The sequence below is a fragment of the Setaria viridis genome, chromosome 9 (genome assembly GCF_005286985.2).
Source record: "Setaria viridis chromosome 9, Setaria_viridis_v4.0, whole genome shotgun sequence".
Lineage (NCBI taxonomy): Eukaryota > Viridiplantae > Streptophyta > Magnoliopsida > Poales > Poaceae > Setaria > Setaria viridis.
In genome coordinates, this window is record NC_048271.2 from 31675648 (window position 1) to 31699435 (window position 23788).

Genomic DNA, 23788 nt, shown 5'->3' on the forward strand with positions numbered 1-23788 from the left:
CCGATGGATTTTGTGTGATGAACTTGAATTGTGTGTATTTATGTGATGAATTCATGGATCTTGGTGATTGGTATGATGAATTTCTTGATTTTTGGCACCTTGATTCGATTTCTTCTCATTTGTTTGTAGTGTCTAGCCCGACACACTACCGTGCTAGCGAGCCGGTCCGGCATGATAAAATTAAGAGGCCATAGTACCATGCCTAGGCCAGCAGTTCGGCACACAGTGCCAGCCCGGCCCGGCAGAAAAAAATCTTCGAGCCTAATAGTGCAGGATCTAGTAGGGCGGGGTCAAATTGGGCTAGTGCCGGACAGCCCATCTGGCCATGTATAGGCCTACGGTACAATAGGAAGAGGACACAGCAGCAAAACTCCGGTGTTCTAACAAAAAACACTCTTCCATTGTGCTGAATCAGAATGTTCCTTTTTACTACCACATTTCTCTCAACAGTATTTCCTTTTGGGAAAAATTAATAAAAATGGTATCTCTCCCAACTAGATCCTGTGACAATGACACGATGTTTCGCGTATTCAGGAGCATTAAACAATAGAAAATTCATGCAAGAATTGGGAGGAATTCTGCCGGGATGCACCTGAATTAGCTTGTTACATTAAGAAGAGAATTGCATGTATGGCAGGGCTCATTCTTTTTGTCAAAAGTTTGATGAATTCTCACACTCTGATTTTGCCTTCCATAAGATGATTGTGATGTTCCATCTCATTATATGGATCGGATATGTATATTCAGTATTATAAAATGTTGTCAGAGTCTATCCAATAACTGATCACATATTTATTATTTTGTACACCTAAAGATTTTTATAAACTTGATTGAGTTTATCAGCCTGGATTTTTATGCGACATTCATGTTTGGGCATGAAAATCTTCTCCAATGCCATTGGAACAACTTGCATTTTAGGTTACACTCGATTCCTTGCAAATTAGGTGCAAGGTGATTGGATTGGTAGACCCAGCAGAATAGTGAGTTGCCAAAGACAAGAGAGGATGGGAGTGGCGGATCGATGAGAAGATGGGTGTGAGTTGGAGGTGGTGAGCAGATTAGGGTAACATCACATAGGCTTATGGGCAAAAGAAAAACTCTCGTTGTGGCTTGGAATGCAAGAATTTTTTTACCAAACCCTATAAGAATAAAATTATTTTCCTAAAATTATTATGAAATAATTATTGCATCCGAAATGGGTGCTACATGTGAAGACAGTGTGGTGAGAAGATCTCAGCCGTTGAACATCCATCCAATGGACAGCACGTTAAGCTAGGACTTTTAGGGACATCACTCAAGTGATCCACATACTTTACCCCAAAAAAGCGAAGTACTCCTACATTGCCCCACTTATAATGTCCAGGAAGAGCACACTTTCTTCGTATGCTCCCAGCTGACATGTATGTCCCACGAGCAGCCCCTCCTTTCCCCAAGATTTTTCACCCCATCTTTTCACCCTCCTTTCGTTTTCTTTTCTGATGAACCCAAATAAAATAAAGGTAGAGAGAGGCCGGGCATGAAAAGGAAGGGCGCGCTGGGTTTCTTTATGCCCCAGCTGCTGGAGTGCTGTCTCCCCGCGCCACCCCGGGCGTCCCTCCATATATACGGCGCCACCCCCTCCCCTGCTATTCACACTGCTCCAACCAGCAAGCACCACCGCACACACAAGCCCATCAGTGAGAGTAGAACTAGCGAGCGAGCGAGCTCAAAGGCGCGCGCACTAGCTTAGCTAGCCAGCAAGAAAAGAATGGCGGCTGGTGGTGGCGTTGGCGGCGTCGCCGACAAGAAGGCCCCCGAGGCGTTCGGGCTGAGCCGGCACGTGGCGGAAGCGGAGATGGAGGAGGAGCACGGCGGCAGCGGCGAGTCCAGCGTCAAGTCCAAGCTCTCCGGCTTCCTGTGGCACGGCGGGTCGGCGTACGACGCCTGGTTCAGCTGCGCCTCCAACCAGGTATGCATATACTAGTAGCTTAGCTCTTGTGTTTCTGCACGAACTGAACAATAATACTCACCGAAGCGCGACATGGCTGGATTGGATTGCACACAGGTCGCCCAGGTGCTGCTGACGCTGCCCTACTCGTTCGCGCAGCTGGGTATGCTGAGCGGCATCCTGTTCCAGCTCTTCTACGGCCTGCTGGGCAGCTGGACGGCGTACCTGATCAGCATCCTGTACCTGGAGTACCGCACCCGTCGGGAGCGCGACAAGGTGGACTTCCGGAACCACGTGATCCAGTGGTTCGAGGTGCTGGACGGCCTCCTTGGCCGGCACTGGCGCAACGCCGGGCTCGCCTTCAACTGCACCTTCCTGCTCTTCGGGTCGGTGATCCAGCTCATCGGCTGCGCCAGCAACATCTACTACGTCAACGACCGGCTCGACAAGCGGACCTGGACCTACATCTTCGGCGCCTGCTGCGCCACCACCGTCTTCATCCCCTCCTTCCACAACTACCGGGTCTGGTCATTCCTCGGCCTCGTCATGACCACCTACACCGCCTGGTACATCGCCGTCGCCTCGCTCGTCAACGGCCAGGTCGAGGGGGTCACGCACTCGGGCCCGACCAGGATCGTCCTCTACTTCACCGGCGCTACCAACATCCTCTACACCTTCGGGGGACACGCCGTCACAGTGTAAGCTGCTATTGCTTCATCTTCATGCTCCTAGTTTCATACTGGTCCCCACATGTTTAATTAGGTATAATTAATTACTAATACAGTTAATTAGTCGTGGTTAACCGAAAGTAGCTAGCTAGAGTGCCCTAGTAAAGTACTCCTACTCCTACAACGGTCACTGGTAGCGTGCGACGTGCGTGCGCGCACGCTAGCTAGCTGTGGCACTGCATCGACCAGCATGCATGCGAATGATGCGGGACCCATGTGTTTCTTGGGGACCACTCGCTGGTAGACATGCATGGCGACCATGCCGTAGCCCCAGAGAACACGCAGCCGCACGGGGGCGCCATGGGCCACGGTGATTAATTAGTCGCAGAAGATAAGTTACTATTAGCTGATCTCTGAGTCTGAGGCCGGCCAAAGTACAAGAGTCCAAATATGAACTGATGGTGTAGTTGTTTGAACAGCTAGCATATCCGTGCATGGTCTTCAGGCGCTCAAGTTCACTATCATACATGCATGTGTACACGTAGTTCCCCTTTGTGACATCAACTGCGAAGGTTTCCAGAGAGAGAATTGTAGCTGCCTCGTGGTAGTATTCCCTAGAACAATAGACGCACAGAGCTAGCTAGCACACAGCAGTGAGCCAGTGACTCACTGAACAAGTGGGCCCCCTGGGCCTTGCTGCTTCTTTTCACCGCCTGCTTCGACAGGCCCCCAACAAGGACAAGACCGTTGCATGCACCGCCCGCGTGCCCGCGGCCAACCAGCAGTTCCTTCCTTGCACAGACCACAGTTGAGCTGATACATCAATCCATCCATCCCCTGTTGAGCCGGCAAGCTAGCTCTAGGGGGCCGTACCGAGACCCATGCACCGAGAGGCATGATTGTCCCACCGACACTTGGGCCCCACCCCGGCACGAGGCACCATGACACCGTGCTTTGGCAAGCCCGAAACACCCACCTTGTTTGCTTCTCCTTTGTCCTGCTCTCGACGACCCATGCATGTGCATATATATATATGCCATGTAGTACTTGTCACTAACAATGTGCATGATGATCCATGGTCGTCGTTGCAGGCTTGCAGCAAGGGCTGATCCTGGCCGTTCAAATACAATTAACTGACGCTGTGACGCTATATATGTAATGATGATGTGCAATTAATTTTCTACAGGGAGATCATGCACGCGATGTGGCGGCCGCAGAAGTTCAAGTCCATCTACCTGCTGGCGACGGTGTACGTGCTGACGCTGACCCTGCCCTCCGCCGCCGCCGCGTACTGGGCGTTCGGCGACGCGCTGCTCACCCACTCCAACGCGCTGGCGCTGCTGCCGCGCACTGCGTTCCGCGACGCCGCCGTGGTGCTCATGCTCATCCACCAGTTCATCACCTTCGGCTTCGCCTGCACCCCGCTCTACTTCGTCTGGGAGAAGCTCATCGGCCTCCACGACTGCCGCAGCCTCTGCAAGCGCGCCGCCGCCAGGCTCCCCGTCGTCGTGCCCATCTGGTTCCTCGCCATCATCTTCCCCTTCTTCGGGCCCATCAACTCCGCCGTCGGCTCCCTCCTCGTCAGCTTCACCGTCTACATCATCCCGGCGCTCGCGCACATGGTCACCTTCAGGTCCCCACAGTCGCGGGAGGTACGTGGTGTATAGATTACTTCTCCTTCGTCGTCTCGTCCATATACCGACATACATACTGCACTGCATTTTATTTATATATATATATATATATATATATCACATATATACATATGTATATAAAAAATCCTATAGTATATAGTAGTACACTGTGCAGCTTTAATTCTTGTCCATGTCGATCTGCATGCAAATGCACGCTGTCTTGATCGACCATCAACTTGACGAGACACTTTCTTGGACGTGCATGGCTACACTGGGGCCCGTGCAAAACAGATAGCTAGTCGCCATTGTCGCAGTCGCAAACAAGGTTGCAGGCGACGATAGACATGTCGAACTGCAGTTTATTTGCTCGGACGGTTCTCCTAGCTGCTACAAAACAGGGCCCACCTGTCCATGACCTGCTGCTGCATCCACAGCCCAATCAGCCTGCATGGAAGCAGGTTGGTGAGGCGCGTCGGTGGCCATGGCCTGTCTTAATAGTTGCACAACACATTGATTGAAGTCCATGCAAACCTGTAGCGAGATCTCGTAGCATCCACAGCTCGATACATACAGTATACCTTTTGTGTAGCATAGTGTATTGTTTAGTATATGTGCATTTCTAGTACTGGCCGGTGCAGTGGTGTCGTGTCACTGAAGGCAAGACAAAACTGCAGCGACAGCAATTCCTTTTCCAACAGCACAAGTGGTGGTGATAATAATAAACTAGTGTTTTCTAGATAAGGGAAAAAAGTTCCAGCTTCTACACCCATGGATCATGGATGTATACAGCCTCACACAATACAAGGTAGTACATAGACTACAAACATCATAATCATAAAAAGGAAAAGGTCTTAAACAAAGCAAAAAGGACTGAATGCTAAGCCTCAATCCTATAACTGAATTTCCATCCGAAGTCGTTGAAAAGCTCCATAACAGTAGCCTCCATAATAGTGCATCCTTTTCTTAACTCATCTCTCTCTTTCTCTTTAAACAGCAATAATGACCACTCCCTGATGCAATAAGTCCCTCTGAAAACAACTTGCAAGGAAGATTTAAGTAAAAGTTCTATTAAAAAACATATCATTCCTACTCAACCAGATAGCCCAACATAGAGCGGCTGCACCAATCCTAAACTTTGATGAAAATCCTTTTAGCCATGATCGAAATAAGTCAGATACAAGGTGGTCGAATATTGAAGTCAATGTAAATGGTATTCCAAAAGAACCGAGCCACATGGCAATCAAAAAAACAAGTGCTGCATTGTGGTGTACTGGTAATAAAACAAGTTTATGTACTGGAAAGCCACACAAGGGGTGCAGAGAGGTGAGCAGGAGCCTTTGTACCTTGTGGTGTCCGGGAGCCCTTGGCATGGACGGAGCAGGCGCCCCATGCAGACATAATTCTGCTTGGGCCTATCCCATGGAAGAGGAGGGAGGACACCAATGATGCGGCCCACCATGGCAGTGGTAGACTACTTGAGAGAGCTTCAGCTCTCAGCAGCAGTCACATCCAAGTCCCTGGCTCACTTTGACATCGATACTTGAGAGAGCTTCAGCTCTCAGCAGCAGTCACATCCAAGTCCCTGGCTCACTTTGACATCGATCATTACAAATATGCATACCCAACTCGAATTTCCCACTTACATATTATGATGTCGATATCTTCTTTTTCATGAAAGCAAACAAGTTCATTTCATGATCTTTTTCTTCACTAGTAGCAGTTGACTGACAGTGGCTGATTGACAATGGTAACTGATGCAGAACGCCGTGGAGCGGCCGCCGAGGTTCGCCGGAGGGTGGACGGGCGCATACGTGATCAACTCCTTCGTGGTGGCGTGGGTGCTGGTGGTCGGCTTCGGCTTCGGCGGCTGGGCCAGCATCACCAACTTCGTTCAGCAGGTCAACACGTTCGGCCTCTTCGCCAAGTGCTACCAGTGCCCGCCTCACCTCACCGCCCCGCCGGCGGCTCCCTTCGCGCCGCCACCCATGGCCCCGGCCCCGGCCATGCTACCGGCGACAGTGTTCAACGCCACCGGGTTCTTCCCTCCGGTTCCATCGCCGGCTCCGGCGCCGTCGCCGATGATGAACTTCTTCCTCCGCCACCACCACCACAGGCACCACGGCCGCCACGGCCTCTGATAATATGGTCACCTCACTCAATCCAGCCGGGCCGCCCCGGGCGGATTAGTGATGGATCAGGTTTGCTGTAGTTTTAGCTAGTTGTGTTGAGATCAGCAGCAAAGTTCAAGGTAGCCTTAGTAAAAGTCCTTTGTTCTACTGCATGCCAATCCCTTCATGTTCAGATAAAAAGACAGAGTCTGGCCGATGACAAGAGAGGCTATGTACCGGTAGCATGCACGTCACGCAGAGATGTGATAGGTTTGAAGAGTCGCTTGTCCTGTACCGTGTCCTTGTGTGGAGCTGCTTTCGAGAAAGAAGAAAAAAGAGAAAAGAGAAATGCATGGAATGTTTCTGAGGCAGAGCTCTCTGTTGTTCACGCAGTCGTATGCCGGCCTGCCGTTCTCACTTCTCTTCTCTCTCTTGTCACTGCATCGCTGTGGTAACAATAGTGAATGGTCACACGGGGAATGGTACGGCACTACGGCATGCTTTGGGCCACTCAGAAGTGGTGTGTGCATGAAACACAGTGAGAACTCTGTCCACTAGTGTGTGGGGAACAGTAGCATGAATTCCTATCCATGGAATGCTTTACTGGCTCCCATGGAATGCATGTCTGCACTGTTCTTGGTTGGAGTGCCTAGTAGGCTAGTACAGGGCACATGTGTAGCAATTCAGGGGAGAGGAAACAAAGAATAGCACGAGTCTCGGGCTTTAGATTAAGATTATTACACTTTATTCGAGAAAATAGACATTGGGAAAAGATATGTACAAGCCCACAATGTAAAATCTTTTAAGCTGATATGTACACTCAGCATTTTGAGTACTATCATATTCAAGCACTGGCTCCGGTTCTGCCACACATGACACACCGTAATCGTAATAAGAAAAACATTAATATTAATTATTATCATCTTACCGAAATCTAAATTCTGAAAATTAAGTAACTTTCTTGTTTCCACCAAGATACGCTGTTATCCTTTTTTGTTATCAGCTTGTCTTTTCTGTAGTACAAGGCCTTACCCAACACTACACTGGGCCCAGGTCCATTTGCCGTAGGTGGAGGAAAGACCTCATGAGTCAGACTAGACCGGGCTCCAATTCAGCCCATAGTTCTTATGGCGTTTTCTAGGCCTCCTTTGGAATGGAGAAATATTGTAGGATTTTCAGAGGATTCAATTCCTGAAAGAACAGAATATATATATGTGTATATATATATATATATATATATATGTATGTATGTACATGCCCTATGAAACAACAGAATATCACCCAATATTCCTTTGAAACTTCTATGTGATAGGCTATTTCAAAGGTATTTGGAGCAAACTAAATACGAGATACAACAGCATGCATTTCTTGCTTTGTGCCTGCGTTTTCTGAAATTTTCCTATGCAGCATTCAAACGTTACTTCAGACTACGCAGCAGTTCCAATTCCCACAAGGTTCCAAGTATGGAAGTACCAGGCCAGTCGGCCAGTCCAATCATGTGTTTTTTTTTTCATTCATGGTTTCGTAAATCCTATGTTCCGAAGAGGCCATTATATCTAAATATCTATATTCCACACTTATCAAATACCTCATTTCATTGAACACTATCCAGTACCGGTTTCAGAAGGTGGTTTCTTACAAAACTATGTTGCTCAATTGTTGAATCTCTAAGAATGATATATTAATATATTTTCTTTCGTCCCTAGCTACAAGATAAACCAGGTCTCTTGACCCGAAAAGAACTTATATGTAATTGAAAACTTGGGAGGAATCTTTAGGACTTGGATAAGCTCTACTGCCTTTTTTGTTTATGCAATGTGATTCTTTCTCGATAAGGCGTAAGGTGGTTGTTGACGCCCAAAAGTGGTAGGTTTGGGAGAATCGGATTAGATTTGTTCAGACCAGTCTCCCAACCGGTCAGACCGGTTTGGGGAGTTCCCAAAATGCAAATTGGACTTCACCATGGTGTAGCTATCGTCGAGAAGATCAAAATTCATAAATGGAACGTTCGATTATGACTTTGGATGAGAGAGTTATGCCCTCGGGAAGATCAGCACCATGTGCAGACAGGTCAGACCGATTGACCAAACCGGTCAAACTGGTTAGATCAAAGTACTCCAAATGAAGATTTGACTCCACCATTGTGTAGATCTCGTCGAGTAGAATAAGATTCATATATAAAACGTCCAATTTGGAGTTCGGATGAGGAAGATACGACCTTTGCAAGATCTGCATCCGAGCAGATCGGTTGCCCACGCCGGTCTGACCGGTCCGGATCTGTGTAATCCAAGTAGGAGTTGTAATTTGACACAATTTGTATGGATAAGACCTTCCCTCCCTATAAATATAAGGGGATTCAGTCGATTGAGGATAACAGAACCCAATCGACAAAAACCAATCTACTATTTTATATCTTTTCCTTTATTCTTTGCCCAAGCTTTTCCAATCTACTACTTGCTGTTCCTCCTTCGTCTCTATGTCGATTAAGGGTGCTCTAGGCCTGCCAATCTTAGGGCAACCCTGCGTGCGCCTGCCCCGACGGGATCCTTCCCGGGTGAGCGTTCGAAGGTCTACTGCTAGCTTTTCGGCAAACCAGTCTGACCGGTCCATCAAACCGGTCTGACCGGCCTGTGCAGAGGCGCTGCATCGAGCTCCTCCGCGCGCTGCACGTTTGAGTGCATTCGTGTGTTGGTCCAAAAAAACATCAACAGTAGTAGTGTGGAAGAACATAGTACTACCCTCTGTTTTCTCTTCAAAGATGTTCCCATCCATTTCTTGTTACAAATGCAGACCCGTTTGGAACTGAAGAAAGCTTTTAAAGGATTATATTCCATTTAGAAGATTTTGTTTGTTCGGGAAAAAAATTGAAGTGAACTAACGGTAGAAATCAATAGTTTTCTTTAGTTCAAAAGTCTTTTGCGTGTTTGGAAAAAAAATTTAAAGTGAACTACGGTAGAAAGCAACTAGAGGCTATTATGAATAGGTACAACAGTTACACATGTTCATACGGAATATTCGAGAAAGGATTTTTGAAATTGCTATAAAAGTCTTACATATTTATGAGACACTTGGTGTGTGTGTTAGGAGTCTTGCAAATTAAAGATATGAAATTTGTGAAAAGTTGGGGAAAACCAAGGAACACCATGTTGCGCTGCCATTTTGCAAGCATTTGACAGTGTACAAATAAGACCTGTACATTAGTTGAACAATCATCTATTCACTCCTGAATCCTGATACATGAACCGGTTGAAGTTTCCTCTCTTAAATTTTTTTACGGGAAGTTCCTGTTAAACTTATTAGCCTGCACTTTTCCCCCAAATATGTCAAAGCATCCCCAGCTGAAATTCTCAAATTCCCAAATGAAAATCTTATCCCTTCTGGTTCCTTGGGTTTGGATGTAGATGTTTTTGCTGCCTGAGTGACCGAAGGCGGGGCGGCAGCACGCTTGGCATTTTTGCAGTAGCAAGGTTGGCAAATGGCAACGACTTCAGGGTTTCAGGCCAATACCCTAATTTTTGGGGTTCACACCCTTGGCATTTGCGTCAACACTAGCTTGACCACAGTTAGATTATAGTATAAACAATTAACCTCTGCATGGACCGGGCACTACAAATAACAAGTGCAGCTTCACATCATCACAACAGTCAACAGGAGCAAAAAGACCCAAATTAATCAGGAGAGTTTATCAATCCACCATCCACCAAGATGTCGCAGCTGATCTCTGTTAGCCGCAGCGTGGCTGCGACACTCCTCCTGCTCCTTTCTGCAGCTGCCGCGGCAGAAGCTCAGGCTGGCGCGGCCTGCCACAACGACATTGTAGCCCTGCGGACCACCTGCTACGAGTACGTCCAGGAGGGTGGCCGGGCGGTGCCGCCGTCGTCCAACTGCTGCGCCACCTTGATGGGCCTCACCAACGTCCCCTGCGTCTGCGACTATCTCGGTTCCGACCTCGACATTGACCTGGACAAAGTGTTCTACATCGGCAGGCACTGCGGAGTCGCCATCCCCAGGGCCTGCGGAGGTCAGGTGAAGTGAATACCTTGCCTCGGTGACATGGCCTGTAGGATAGAGCTGATGCTGACATGCTGGTCCGCACACTATTGCAGTCTGCAACTCGAACAGGGCCTGCATCACGTCGGTTTCACTGTGCTGTTCGTTCTTACATGTGGCATTCATCATGGTTGGATAATCTCAGATCAGTTAGACAAGTAGAGGGAATACACCAGAATAGAACAGCACTGCAACTAGCCATGCAATAGGATATCAGATGAAATGCTCAACTGAAAGACTATGCTACAACAGGAACTGCCCAATTCAAAAAAGGGGAATTGTTTGTTGGTATATATACGTGAATTGAAGCCATAGAGAATTACAGGATATACATGTGCGAATTATTGTAAATTTCATTTTATGATTGCTACTGTTGGCGAAACTAGAATATTGAAAATGATGGTATTTTCCTTCTTGTTACAGATGTAAAGCAGGTCTGAGACAGAGAACCAGCTGAATGGAGAAGTTGGCTAACATACGCCAAGGCAGCACGCAATGCTCGGATTAATGAATAAAGTTGGAAAACTTTTAGTTCGATGATGTTCAGATATAAGAAATGTATTGGTGTTTGTAAAATTAAGCCATGTATCACAAAAACATTATTTAGTATTTTACACGGACATGACAAATTAAATGTGGCCACATACAATAAAGATACTGTCGGTGTGCGCATACACACATACCACGACCAGTATACGTGCTTATTTTCGTACGTACGTGTACGGAGACGTTGGATGAATTCACTTGGCAGCCGCGTCAAGCGTGAGGAACGGCCGCTGGCCGTTCATGTTGCCCGGGGGGTCGTAGCTGCAGACGATGAAGACCCCCCGGTTGGCGGCGCAGACGACGCGCGCGCAGCCGATGCGGGTGGACCTGCGCCACACCACCTGCGTGTAGTGGCCGCACACCTTGCCGGGGTCGCAGGTGTTGGTGCTCAGGTGGTAGTACCTCTTCTCCTCCACCCACGACCGCAGCGCGTCGGCGGCGCTCCACGCCCGCCCCGCCGAGCCCCAGAAGATGTTCTCCCCGAACGGCCCGCCGGAGTGCACCAGCCTGCAGTCGCCGGCGCGCCTCGTGGCGTAGTCCTGCGCGTACCTCGCCACCCGGGCGTCCCACGTCACCGGGCCGACGCCGTCCGCCGCGCGCGCCCGGTTGTGCAGGTTGACGAAGTCCCGCGGCGTGTTCTGGGCCGAGGCGGTGGTTGCTGCTAGGGCCATCGCCATGGCCACAGCAGCAAAGGCAGCTAGTAGACTATGCTTGGGAAACGCCATGGGTAATCTTGCTGTGATGTTTGTTGGTTGTCTGATGGGGTGAGAGAAAGCTGGGTATTTATAGCCACTGAAGTTGAAGAGTCTATGGTTAGGTAGCGCTAGCCAAGTTCCTTCTATTCGTACGCTCCTGTAATATTCTGATCTACTATATACTTATTGTTATGCCAGCCACCCCGATTCCACGATTCCATACAAGTTTCCAAAATATTAATTAACTGTGTACTTAGGGTTGTTGGTGATCAGTGGATGTGCAGTGTGCATGTGGTTGTATAGTATGTCAACCTAGATCACAACCTCTCATTGGATGGAGAAGTCAATAAATGGATACAAGTATTTTTCCCTTATCCATAATGAATCACTTGTGTTCCACCATAAAAGTACAGAGGAGTTTCCGTTTAACCTAAGCAGACTGCACTACTTAAACAGTCATACAGTGCTAGTTACATACCATGTACATGATAAAATTGTACGACGCATGTTTATATGCAATTCGAGAATTGGGCAAGAGTTGAACCAGTTACTTATTAACTGAAAACTATGCAATATTTTGATATCGAATTTGGTGACCTATTGCAATCAAAGCATGCAACAAGAAAACATTTTTGAATATGTACTTCGCAGTCGTGCATGCTATCTTGAAGGTTGAAAAGTTTAGGGATAATATATATATTTTGAGGTCACTCGGTGGCACGTAGCAGTTGTTTTATAAACATACTTCTTATACATTTTTTAACGACAAGTGTCGCAAGCTGAAGTTTCCTTTTCGCACCACGGCATCAGTATTGCCATTACATACTCCTATTATATTGCAGACAGTTTGATCTTTTGCAACTTGCTAGTTCAATTCTGGCGCATGACATGACTAAGTGTACACGCCATACATGAATGAAGCAATAACTAGTATTCTTTTTGAACTACCCTAACTTGTCCTCTCACCGTCGAGGGGCTGCTATGGCATATAGAAAAAGAGATCGTTGATACAGAAAAGAGAAGTTGCTTGGAATGTGCTAGGACTATTTTTAGTCTGCTTGAAGATAGTTCCTAGCTTACCTAACTTGAGACCAAACAAAATTGGGATATAGTAGTTCGTCTAGGTTCGGACTGCTACTTAATGAACTTGCACAGTGTATCCTTTAATACATTAAATTGCTAGTCCATCGATCATTGCTCTATATTGGCTCGTATTTTTTTTTAAAAAAACAAGTGTTAGAAGTTCTTCCACTTCTCTTGTAGTTAGGATAGAGTTTTCAAGGAAGATTTTGCTATAGTTATCCAAAGAACAAAGTGTTCCAATCGGTGGACCAAAATGCATCGGTCATTTAGATGCAACATGAGCAGTGGCGGAACTGGAGAGAAAAATCAAAGGGGGCTAGACAAACATTTGTCATTCAAGAATTTGGTAATTTACCATAATTTTTCATTATCCACACAAGTATACACTACCTAGCCATGACTATATATAGTAATTAATTATACAACGGCAATACACAAAAGCGAATAGTTTGCAAAGGTGGTCAGTATATCTTGTTCATTTAAATTTCACTGCGCGATTCTTCACCGTATTAAAAAAAATCAATAATCGAGTCTGTCGTGACTTTTATTGCAATCTCTCTCTCAATATGAGATAAGAAATTATATCAGAAATAGTTTAGGGGACATATATTAGGGAATAAGCTTGCTTATACATTGCTTTGAGTTGGAGGAGAAACACCAGGAGGCCTGCTGACCATGGGTTGACAAAAGGATAGTAAAAAAAAATTGTTTGTTAGTAATAAAACATTTAGGAATCTAGTACTGAGACATATGACTAAAAGCATGAGTAGGCTTAACACAAATATGTTTATGATAAAATTCAGATTTGCCTTTCCTTGTATTATTCCTAACAATAAAAGGTGCTTGCTTCAGCCTATGCACAAACCTTGGTGCCACGACCTCACGGGAAACAAAATCTGTACTTCTAAAATTAGATCTAGCCTTAGCTCTTTCTTTTCTTTGCTGTTTAGCTAGTCTAAAGCAAAATTCTACTAGATGTCCATCTCTCTATCACAATGGGTGCAAGTGTATTTGACTTTATATTTAACTTCAGAAGCAGAAGCTACATTTACATTCATTGTGCAAGTAGATGATACAATTCCAGCAGTTTTGAAAAAGCATCCTTTTAGATTCATCACGAATTTCAAATTTACCATGACTAAAAGATTTAACAACTTTAGGTGCTATAGTCTTGGGGTGAGCATAAGGATCAAAGCCTAGACCACTTTTATGTTTTAGAGAGCTAGTCTTTTGTTCCCAGATTTGATTATTACTTTTAGTTCCCATCTTGTTTTGTAGATATTCAATACGTTTTTAAAAGGGTGGAACAATTATCGCAAGAACTAGATATAGAGCATGGAAGAACCACATGTATAGAAAAATCATTAGTTAACTTATCAACTCTAGCATTTGCATCTTTCAACTTTAATTCAAGATCATTGCAATTATAACAAGTTGGTTCATCAATTACACAAAAATGGTTCCCAACAAAAAACTGTGTACTACGTACAAATGTCTATGAAGAGGATATAGAACATTTGTTCTTTTCATGCCCCTTTGCACATACCTGTTGGCAGAAACTTGGAATTCAATGGGTCCAGAACATTCACGAGCGCATGACCAGGACCTAGTAGGCATCGCAAATGGGAAATTTGGAACCTGAGAAATGGTAGGATTTTTGATAATGTCCACCCCTCTTTCAGACTTTGGACTGTGAAGTTCAAAGACCAGATAGCTCTCCAACTCCATAGGGTTAGACCTATGATTGTACAATGGCTAGAGTCGACATTGTGATGTAATCCCCACATCCCTCTCTCTCTCCGTAAGTAACTCCTCCTTCTGCATAAACTTTTGTTTGCCTTTTAACGCGAAGCGCTATGGCGAAGTCTCCCATAGTTTTACTTAAAAAAGAGGTTCCTTATGCCTGGAAGGGGTATGCTATACATGTGTATGCAAAATTTGCTACAAGATGTTGAAAATGATGTCGATTTTGCTGATAAACACCATCAAAATGGGCACATTTTGTGACAATTTGCTAGAAGATACCATCTCGATTAAAATGGTATTTTTGGCTGAGGAGAAAGAGAAATATGATGAAATGTTGTTTTAACCCCATGGCCCATTGGTCACTTTCTTTCTTCTTCCTCCCTCCCCTTCTCCCCTTTCTTCTTCCATCTTCCCTTTCTCTGAGCTTATAAAAAGGAAAAACAAGAGCTATTTAGGCAAGCTGATGAGCTTGAAAAAAAGGCTGAGGTTCATATGCTAAGTCAGCAAGAGTTGGACCTAAAGCAAAGCATTAAGGAAAGACTTGCCCACTTCCTAGAGAGGAAGAATTAAGGTGGTTCCAAAGAGCTAAAACTACTGATATTTTACAAGGAGATAATAACACAAAGTACTTTCAATTGGTGGCAAATGGCAAGAGACGGAAAACTAGGATTTTTCAGCTTGACAAGAAGAAGGGATAATTGAGGGGGAAGAGCACCTTAAAAAATGTATTTCAAAGTATTATAATGGCCTCTTTGGACATCCTAAAAGAAATAATTTTTCTATGATGGAATCTATGATGGAGGACATCCCCCAAGTATCTGATATGGAGAATGCAGCCTTGATAGCAGATTTATTGAAAAAAGAAGTACGAGATGCTATTTTTCAAATGAAACACAACAAAGCCCCGGGCTCTGATGGGTTTCCTGCTGAGTTCTACCAGGTTTTCTGGAGTCTCATTAGAGACTTTCATAATGGTGACCTTTCTATTTTCAGCCTTAACTTTGGGATAATAACATTAATCCCAAAACAAAAAGAGGTAAAGAAGATTCAGCAATATCGGCCCATATGCATGCTTAATGTTAGCTTTAAGATTTTCACAAAAGTGATATCTAACAGATTATCCTTGGTTGCAAGTAAAGTAATTCGACCATCTCAAACGGCGTTCTTGCCAGGTCGTTTTATACTGGAAGGTGTAGTTATATTGCATGAAACAATACATGAACTACATAGGAAAAAACAAAATGATCTTGTTCTCAAACTAGACTTTGAAAAAGCATATTATAAGGTCAATTGGTTCTTCCTACAACAGGTGCTAAGAATGAAGGTGTTGTCACCTCGATGGTGCAAGGGGATTGAAAGAATTGTCACTAGAGGAAGTGTAGGTGTAAAAGTAAATGACGAGATTGGATATTTTTTCCAGAATAACAAGGGCTTGAGACAAGGTGACCCTCTTTCTCCGGTCCTCTTTAATTTAATAGCAGATATGTTGGCTGTTTTGATAGAGAGGTCCTGGAAACATGATCATTTCAAAGGCCTAGCACCTCATTTAGTGGAGGGAGGTCTCTCAGTTCTACAATATGCCAATGACACAATTCTTTTCATGGAAGATAATCTAGAGGAGGCTAAGAACTTGAAGTTAGTACTATGTGCTTTTGAGAAGCTCTCAGGCCTCAAAATTAACTTCCATAAGAGTGAATTGTTCTATTTTGGGAATGCAAAGGAAAAGGTTAGTGAATATGTAAAGCTTTTTGGTTGTATGGAAGGTTCTATGACTTTTAAATATTTGGGCATTCCCATGAGTCCACGCAAAATCTCTAATAAAGATTGGGGGCTGATTGAGGAAAGATTTCAGAAAAAAATTAAGCAGCTGGAAGGGCACAATTTTGTTAGTAGGAGGGTAGGAGGTCGGCTGGTCTTAATTAACTCTGTGCTTTCTAGTCTACCAATGTTTCTGCTATCTTTTTTAGGATACCTAATGGTATCCTCAAGAAATTGGACTATTATAGGTTGAGATTTTTTTGCAATGCGATGAGCACAAGAAAAAGTAGACTTGCCAAATGGTGTATTTTGTGCAAACGTAAAAGTGTGTAAAAGTGTAGGAGGTTTGGGTATCATTAATCTGGAAATACAGAATAGATGCTTACTGAGTAAATGGTTGTTTAAACTTTTAAATGAGGAGGGCCTATGGCAAGACATCCTCAGCAAAAAGTACCTCAATAATGAGACTTTGTCTCGAGTAGTAAAAAAGAAGGGTGACTCACAGTTTTGGACAGAGCTAATGGAAGTTTAGGATCAATTTCTTGTAAGGGGTCGGTTCTGTGTTCATAATGGCTGCCAGACTAGATTCTGGGAAGACTTGTGGTTAGGAAATGAGCCCCTAATGAAGAAATACCCCTCTTTGTACAGCATAGTTAGAAAAATAAGACGGTGGACAAAGTACTAAGTACTGCTCCTCTCAATATTTCTTTTAGACAAGCTATAGTGGGTGAAAAGTTGGAGAAATGGCTTGAGCTGGTAGGAAGCGTGCTACCAGTTTGGCTAGATGATCGAAAGGACTCATTTGTTTGGAATATAAACAAAAACTCTTTTATAGTGCAGTCCATGTACAATGATCTAATGCGAGGAACAAGGGTCCCTTCTAAGTGTTTGACCTGGAAAGTGAAAGTCCCTCTAAAAATCAAAATTTTCCTTTGGTACTTAAAAAAGTGGGTCATTTTAACCAAGGATAACCTTATTAAAAGGAAGTGAAAAGGGTGCACAAAATGTTGTTTTTTTAGCTCAGAAGAGAACATTCAGCATTTATTTTTTGATTGTCATGTGGCATGGTTTGTTTGGAATGCTGTCAGTGTCTCTTTTGGCCGCTTTCGACCACCATCTAGTATGGCTGATTTGTTTGGTCCTTGGCTTAGAAGTTTTCCTTTTAAACTAAGAAATCAAATTTTAATTGGTGCTTCTGCCCTATGTTGAACCTTGTGGTTGAGTAGTAATGATGTGGTTTCCAAAGATCGAAATCTAACTCGTTCTTGCAGGTCATCTTCAGGGATATATTGGATCAGGTGTTAGTTAATGCTATCTAAAGAGGAAGAGAGATGCAGCTTAAAGGAAAATTGTCAAAAATTGGAGGTCATAGTCATGGATGTGTTCAGCAAGGTTGAGGTGGTGTTTGGATACGAGGTCCTAAACTTTAGGAGGGTCACATCAGATGTTCGGATGCTAATTAGGAGGACTAAACATGAGCTAATTATAAAACTAACTGCAGAACCCCTATACTAATTTGCGAGACGAATCTATTAAGCCTAATTAATCCATCATTAGCAAATGGTTACTGTAGCACCACATTGTCAAATCATGGACTAATTAGGCTTAATAGATTCATCTCGCGAATTAGACTCCATCTGTGCAATTAGTTTTGTAATTAGACTATATTTAATACTCCTAATTAATATCCAAAAGGTACTAAAGTTTAGGAGTGTGTATCCAAACACCCCCTGAGTGGAATCTCAGGAAGCGAATCACAGGCTAAACTGTGTGGCTTTTAGTCTCTTGTTTTGTTTTGTTTCAAACTCTAGTTTTGTCTGAGCTGTAAGCATCCTAAGTACTGCAGTTTCTATTCACTTCGGTTGTAAGCTCTCCAAATACTGATTTATTTCCTTACTCTAAAAAAAATTCTTCCCTTTCTCTGTCCGTGTTGGTTAGCAGGAGAGTAGCAAGTGGACTCAAGGAGGGGAGGCGCGTGTGGGCTCAAGGAGCACAATGTGGCGTCCGAGTTCTGGACAACAACAACTTGGGGCGGCGCTGTGGAAGCGGTAGAGGATGGAGAGAAAGCGGGGGGCTTGGACAGTGAGGAGGTGATGGTTTCAATTCATGGGTGAGCTTCCCTCTACTCCAGTTCCGCGTCGGATGTGGTTGGTGGGGGTGGTGCATGTGTTACAGAAATTGGGAGGGAGCCCATAACGGGGGTTGAATCAAAGAGAAGAGGATGAAGAATGATGAAGAATCTTACCTGGCAGTGGAACATGGATGACGATCCGATCCAGAGTTGGAGTGAGACTGATTTGTTTTGGTGGTGCCACTGTTGTTGACACCTATTTTTGACCAGGGTCAACCGAAGAAGGTAAGGTTCTGACAGCGATGAAGGAGAGAGAAAAATTCTATTGATAACCCAGCGGTGACCAAGGCTAACTACAGGTGACCGGATTCTAGAAGCCGATAGAAGATCGAGAGGATCCAATCTGAAGCGAAATCGACTCCACCAAATAAGGGAAAGCGTGGAGATTTATCTTTAGTAGTTTTTAGATTTATTGTAATTGTTCATGTCATAACTGAATAGGATTTTAGCTTGCTGCAGGGTATAAATATAAACCCATGAGCCTTGTAACCAATAATCATCAATCAATCAATACAACCTTTCGGTGTCACACCGCCAAAACCCTAGGACTAGGAGTAGAGTAGAAACCGGTGAGTTTCTTCTAGCGTGCAAGGCTACATTGGCTTCGATCTCAGGCGAGCTTGTAAGTACCGTCACCCGGTCATTACGTTATATGTAGCAGAACTTTCGAGGTATTGTCCAATATTCTGATCTATTATCGTGTGGCTAGTTATCGAGTTAACTTAGATTGAAAGTAGAACTTTCTAGGCTTTATCCAATATCCTATTCGTCTTTGACGTTGCTCACAGTTATTGAGTTGCCAGGTTTTGTTAAATTGCATTATATCAATCTCTTAGTTTTACCAAGTGTTCGCCAATTATCTGATCGTATCGGCTGGTTAGATCTTGCATGCTTTTTTTTGCTTTACATATACTACGTCCGATAGATCTTTACTTCTGCCCCTCGCATTGCTAGCCATCGAATCCTTAACGTTAAAATGCTACCTATGAGAGCCGATGCATCGGCTGGGTCTTATCCACATCTCCTGGTAGCAGGATGACATCATTGAGCCGATGGTGGGGTGTGCGAGGCCTTGCTGCCATGAATTAGTCTGTTAAGTTAGTGGGTCAAAGTTAATGCTCTCTCATTCGTGTTACCTTGTCTAAGTTCAATACACGTCTCATGACATTAATTAGATCTGTTAACTTATTGGCTTATAAGTGGTGGGCAAGAGGTCTTTGCTGTTGTGTTCTAATCTTTTAGATTAACAGATTAAGGCTAATGCCATCTCAGCCATGTTGCCTTATCTAAGTTCAATACACGTGTCATGATATTGATTAAGATCTATTAATTTATCTGACATGCGCATGGTTAGCAAAGGCTCTTTTATGGCTGTTGTTTTATATTGCACTTATCTTAGCTCGCCGGCTCATATAGCCAATGGCACATGCTATTAATGCTTCTTTTAATTTACACCACATGCTTACATTGAAAATCTAACTGCTATGGTATTTATTCAAAGTAACGCCTGTCAATGACCTTGAAGGCTTAGCCACCTATCGGCTCAAGAATTTAATGTTTCCCTTATCAATTTTAGGTCAAATTGACTGGCATGCCTTGCACCTACACGAGCTGATTTGGTGCCTGCACTAGAGTTAAGCATATCTCCTAGATCCTCCATGTTGTTCAACGTAGTAGAGGAATGAGTTTAAATCTCCATATACAATGAAGGAGTCGATGCAGATGCCGACGCTGACACTGAAGCTGTTGATCCTAGAACCAACTGAGTAAAAACAAGGTATTAGTGTACAAGTGTGATGAGCAGGAAAAAAGTTGCTAAGGATTGTACCTCTGTGATCAATTTCTTCAGTTGGATATGAGTTTCTTCTTCCGTTGGTGCCCTCTCTGGTTGTGGGTCTACCAGTGTATCATCGACTGGTGGCATTTGGATCTCTCTAGGAGAGTTTATCTACAAAAGCTAATCAGGAGAAGGTATTTTAATATGGAGAGTGAATTGACGAAAGGAGATTGGAATATCAGTACATTACCAAAGCCGATGGAGATCCAGATCTTGGAGATGTGCTTGGTGAGGCAAGGACCTTCTTTTTCTTCTTGCTCAGCTGTTTGGAGGGTAGCTTACACTTAACAATAGTGGAAACTTTGAGCAAGTCTGAGACTCGGGGGGCATTGGCTCCCAAGACAGGATGTGTTGTGGGAGGAGCATAAGCAATCGGCTCACCACTTAAACTTGTGAGAGGAGCTTCCGCGTTATTTTCCTAGAAAGATATGAAGTGTTATAGTAAACTAAGGAAAGAAAGGGGAATGAAATGTGTAAAGCAGTTACCTCTCCATCGGATGGTGTGTAGTCAGGGAAAAGCCTTTTGCAGTAATGAGCTACTGCCTTGTTCATCTGGTGATTTCTCCATTTATTCCACCATAGGTTGAAAGATTCAAATGACACTTCAGTGCTGTTCCAAGTTTGCAAATCAAATGGAGGCAATGATGAAGTCAGAGTGGCCAAGTAGTCGTATATATTCTGCACTAGTGATGACTGTGTCCCTTGCCTTCACTTTATCAACAAAGAATAAGCCAATTGGGACCTAGCCAAATCCAAGCTGTTGTGCAAAGGCGGAAGGTTGGTAAAACTCATAAGAAGGCTTGTGAGATCGGCCATTGGCAAAGCTGACTGGAAGGATGCAAGGAACTGCTGATGATTTAAAAGCCAATGTGAGGAGTTCCTTTGAGCTAGTCTTTGAGAAGATGGAATCCTATGGGAAACCAAACTGGTTGATGTATGCATAAGCACACCATGTTATAGCATTCTCTTCGAAGCCATGGAAGAAAAGCTTGAAAAGTTGAGATGTCTCTTATGCCGATAGGGAACAGCTTGTGATGCTTGACGATGCTTCTCCATAAGATTTGCATTGGCGTCAGGATTCCTCTTCTCCTTCGGCATAGTTACTGGGAAAGGTGCATGCAGAGAGATCTATCCCTTGACCCTTGGCCATATAAACAGTGAGCCAGAGTTGAATGAACCACCAAGGACCGCAGGTGGCAATATTTTCGCTAGCTTGCAATTTGATTGCTGTGTTATGCATCAATCGGTACACTGATCCTAGCAGAAATTGTCCAAGGGTGAGTTTTTGGTTCGGAGATAACTTTTCTGCAAAGACCAGCATATTTTCTATAGGACCTGTAGTGGATCCACAGGATACAAATTTCTTCATCCACATTTTCACGGAAAGAGCATGCTCTTCGTCAGTGATCATGCCAGCCGTTTTGGTATATGAAGCAAAATATCTGGACCATCCATTCTGGCTCTTTGATTTTACCATATAAGAAGTTTTGGTCCTTAGACTAAAATGGTTAATTGGGGTAGTGACGTTCAAGCCTGTCAACATGAACACATCTAATAGGCTTAGAGACATTGGGCCATGACCGAACAAAAATGCATTTAGAGCGTTAGACCAGAAATATGTAGAGGTTACTAACAACGGCTCGTTCTTTTCCATTTCGGCTAAGGAAAGTCTGATGCAAGGCTGATTCTAGAGTCCTCCCAATTGTTTTCCTTCTCGACTACAATGCAAAGGTACCAGGATCTCCAACCCGAGATTTTGCTTGGCCATGAACGGAAGGTACTTTTCCAATCTGACAGATTCATGTTGGCGTGCTTAAAAGGAACCCTCTGAGTTTCGGTGTTTATGAAATCTATCGGATCTTCACTACCCATGGGTCCGAGAAAGAAGTTTGCTGGAGTATTGGCTATGGGGATCAAGAGGTTATGGGGCAGGGATCAAGCAAAAGCGAGTGTTTAGTATGCAATAGCCAGATCAGATCTAAGAAAGGGAATGGATAATGAAGATGCTTGGTACCTGCAGAATGGAAGACACTGTTGCCATTGCCAATCTGGAGCGTCTTAATGGTTGGAGCTTGACAGTGAGAGAACGGTGGAGTAATCGTCGGGCGTGTGAAGAAAGATTGATTTTTAACTGCGTATGCTTACTGTTGGTTTGGTAAAGAAGACGAAGTGGACGAACCGGTTATATAGTGGTCTTTGCAGGGTAAATCCTGAAAAAATGAGGAGGACACTATCGCATATTCGAGAAAGGGCTCATGATTGCGGTAATGATTCTTTTTGTTTTGGAAGGATATCGGCTCGGAACTTGTGAAGATGCTGATGAGAGAAGAGAATTTTGGAACATAATATTATATTAAAAATTTGGGGGGCATGTGTTGACACCGGTTTTTGACCAGGGTCAACCAAAGAAGATAAGGTTCTGGCAACCGATGAAGGAGAGAGAAAAAGTCTGTTGATAACCCAGTGTTGACCAAGGCCAGCCGCAGGTGACCAGATTCTAGAAGCTGATAGAATATCGGAAGGATCCAATTTGAAGCGAAATCGACTCCACCAAATAAGGGAAAGCATGGAGATTTATCTTTAGTAGATTTTAGATTTATTGTAATGGTTCATGTCGTAACCGACTAGGATTTTAGCTTTCTCTAGGGTATAAATATAAACCCATAAGTCTTATAACGAATTATCATCCATCGATCAATACAACCTTTCGGCGCCACGCCGCCAAAACCCTAGGAGTAGGAGTAGAGTAGAAACGGACGAGTTTCTTCTTGCGTGCAGGGCTGCATCGGCTTCGATCTCAGGCGAGCTTGTATGTACCGTCACCTGGTCATTACTTATCTGTATCAAAACTTTCTACGCATCATCCAATATTCTAATCTTTTATTGTGTGTTTAGTTATCGAGTTAACTTAGATTGCAAGTAGAACTTTCTAGGCTTTGTCCAATATTCTGTTTGTCTTCAACGTTGCTCACAGTTATCGAGTTGCCTGGTTTTATTAAGTTACATCATATCGATCTCTTAGTTTTATCAAGTGTTCACCAGCTATCTGATCGTATCGGCTAGTTAGATCTTGCATCATTTACTTACATTACATATGCTAGGTCCGATAGATCTTTACTCCTGCCCCTCGCATTGCTAGCCGTCAGATCCTTAACGTTAAAATTCTACCTATGAGAGCTGATGCATCGGCTGGGTCTTATCCACATCTCTTGGTAGCGGGATGACATCATTGAGCTGATGTCAGGGCGTGCGAGGCCTTGCTGCCACGAATTAGAGTGTGTTTGGTTGGGCTGTGAGCTATGAAAAAACTGCTATGGGATGTGAGCTGTGGAAAAAGCTGCTGTGAGGTGTGAGCTGTGAGAAAGCTGAAAGCCGTTTGGTTGGAACAGCTGTGAAACCTGTAGGGTCCGAGAGACCGTTGATAATTTTAAAACACTGTGTTGGTCACTAATTCGCATGTGAATTACCCTTTTAGAAAGGGAAACTTATTTTTTTTAAGTTTTGCCCCTAGCTACTCGCTTGTTGCACGTAGGAGCTTTATATTTTAATTTAATTTATAATAATGTGATTCAATCATAAAAAATCATTAATAATATAATTAATTA

The 23788-nt window shown here is 44.1% G+C and overlaps 3 protein-coding genes across 4 annotated transcripts; 2 read left to right on the plus strand and 1 right to left on the minus strand.

Annotated features, from left to right (window-relative positions):
* The first annotated feature begins 1615 nt into the window (after positions 1-1615).
* Positions 1616-6708, plus strand: LOC117839665 (auxin transporter-like protein 3). The gene is made up of 4 exons (XM_034720059.2): positions 1616-1948; positions 2045-2625; positions 3782-4247; positions 5990-6708. The coding sequence occupies exons 1-4, from the start codon at positions 1748-1750 to the stop codon at positions 6365-6367; spliced, it is 1626 nt and encodes a 541-aa protein (XP_034575950.1). The 5' UTR covers positions 1616-1747; the 3' UTR covers positions 6368-6708.
* A 3252-nt stretch (positions 6709-9960) lies between these two features.
* LOC117837044 (uncharacterized) lies at positions 9961-11021 on the plus strand. 2 transcript variants are annotated; one of them, XM_034716605.2, is made up of 2 exons: positions 9961-10358; positions 10811-11021. In XM_034716605.2, the coding sequence occupies exons 1-2, from the start codon at positions 10043-10045 to the stop codon at positions 10825-10827; spliced, it is 333 nt and encodes a 110-aa protein (XP_034572496.1). In that variant the 5' UTR covers positions 9961-10042; the 3' UTR covers positions 10828-11021. The 2 variants fall into 2 exon arrangements, with proteins under 2 accessions (XP_034572496.1, XP_034572497.1); XM_034716606.2 differs by having other exon boundaries at positions 9962-10363.
* On the minus strand, positions 10974-11708 carry LOC117837043 (pathogenesis-related protein PRB1-2). The gene has a single exon (XM_034716604.2). The coding sequence runs from the start codon at positions 11656-11658 to the stop codon at positions 11128-11130; it is 531 nt and encodes a 176-aa protein (XP_034572495.1). The 5' UTR covers positions 11659-11708; the 3' UTR covers positions 10974-11127.
* Between the last annotated feature and the right edge of the window lie 12080 nt (positions 11709-23788).

What these genes read in the sequence shown, in the direction of transcription:
- LOC117839665 (XM_034720059.2), top strand. Translation starts at nt 1,748, where the DNA reads ATGGCGGCTGGTGGTGGCGTTGGCGGCGTCGCCGACAAGAAGGCCCCC. An exon ending in GGGGGACACGCCGTCACAGT is followed by an intron (nt 2,626 to 3,781) that starts GTAAGCTGCTAT and finishes AATTTTCTACAG; the next exon opens with GGAGATCATGCACGCGATGT. An exon ending in GGTCCCCACAGTCGCGGGAG is followed by an intron (nt 4,248 to 5,989) that starts GTACGTGGTGTA and finishes TAACTGATGCAG; the next exon opens with AACGCCGTGGAGCGGCCGCC.
- LOC117837044 (XM_034716605.2), top strand. Translation starts at nt 10,043, where the DNA reads ATGTCGCAGCTGATCTCTGTTAGCCGCAGCGTGGCTGCGACACTCCTC.
- LOC117837043 (XM_034716604.2), bottom strand. Translation starts at nt 11,658, where the DNA reads ATGGCGTTTCCCAAGCATAGTCTACTAGCTGCCTTTGCTGCTGTGGCC.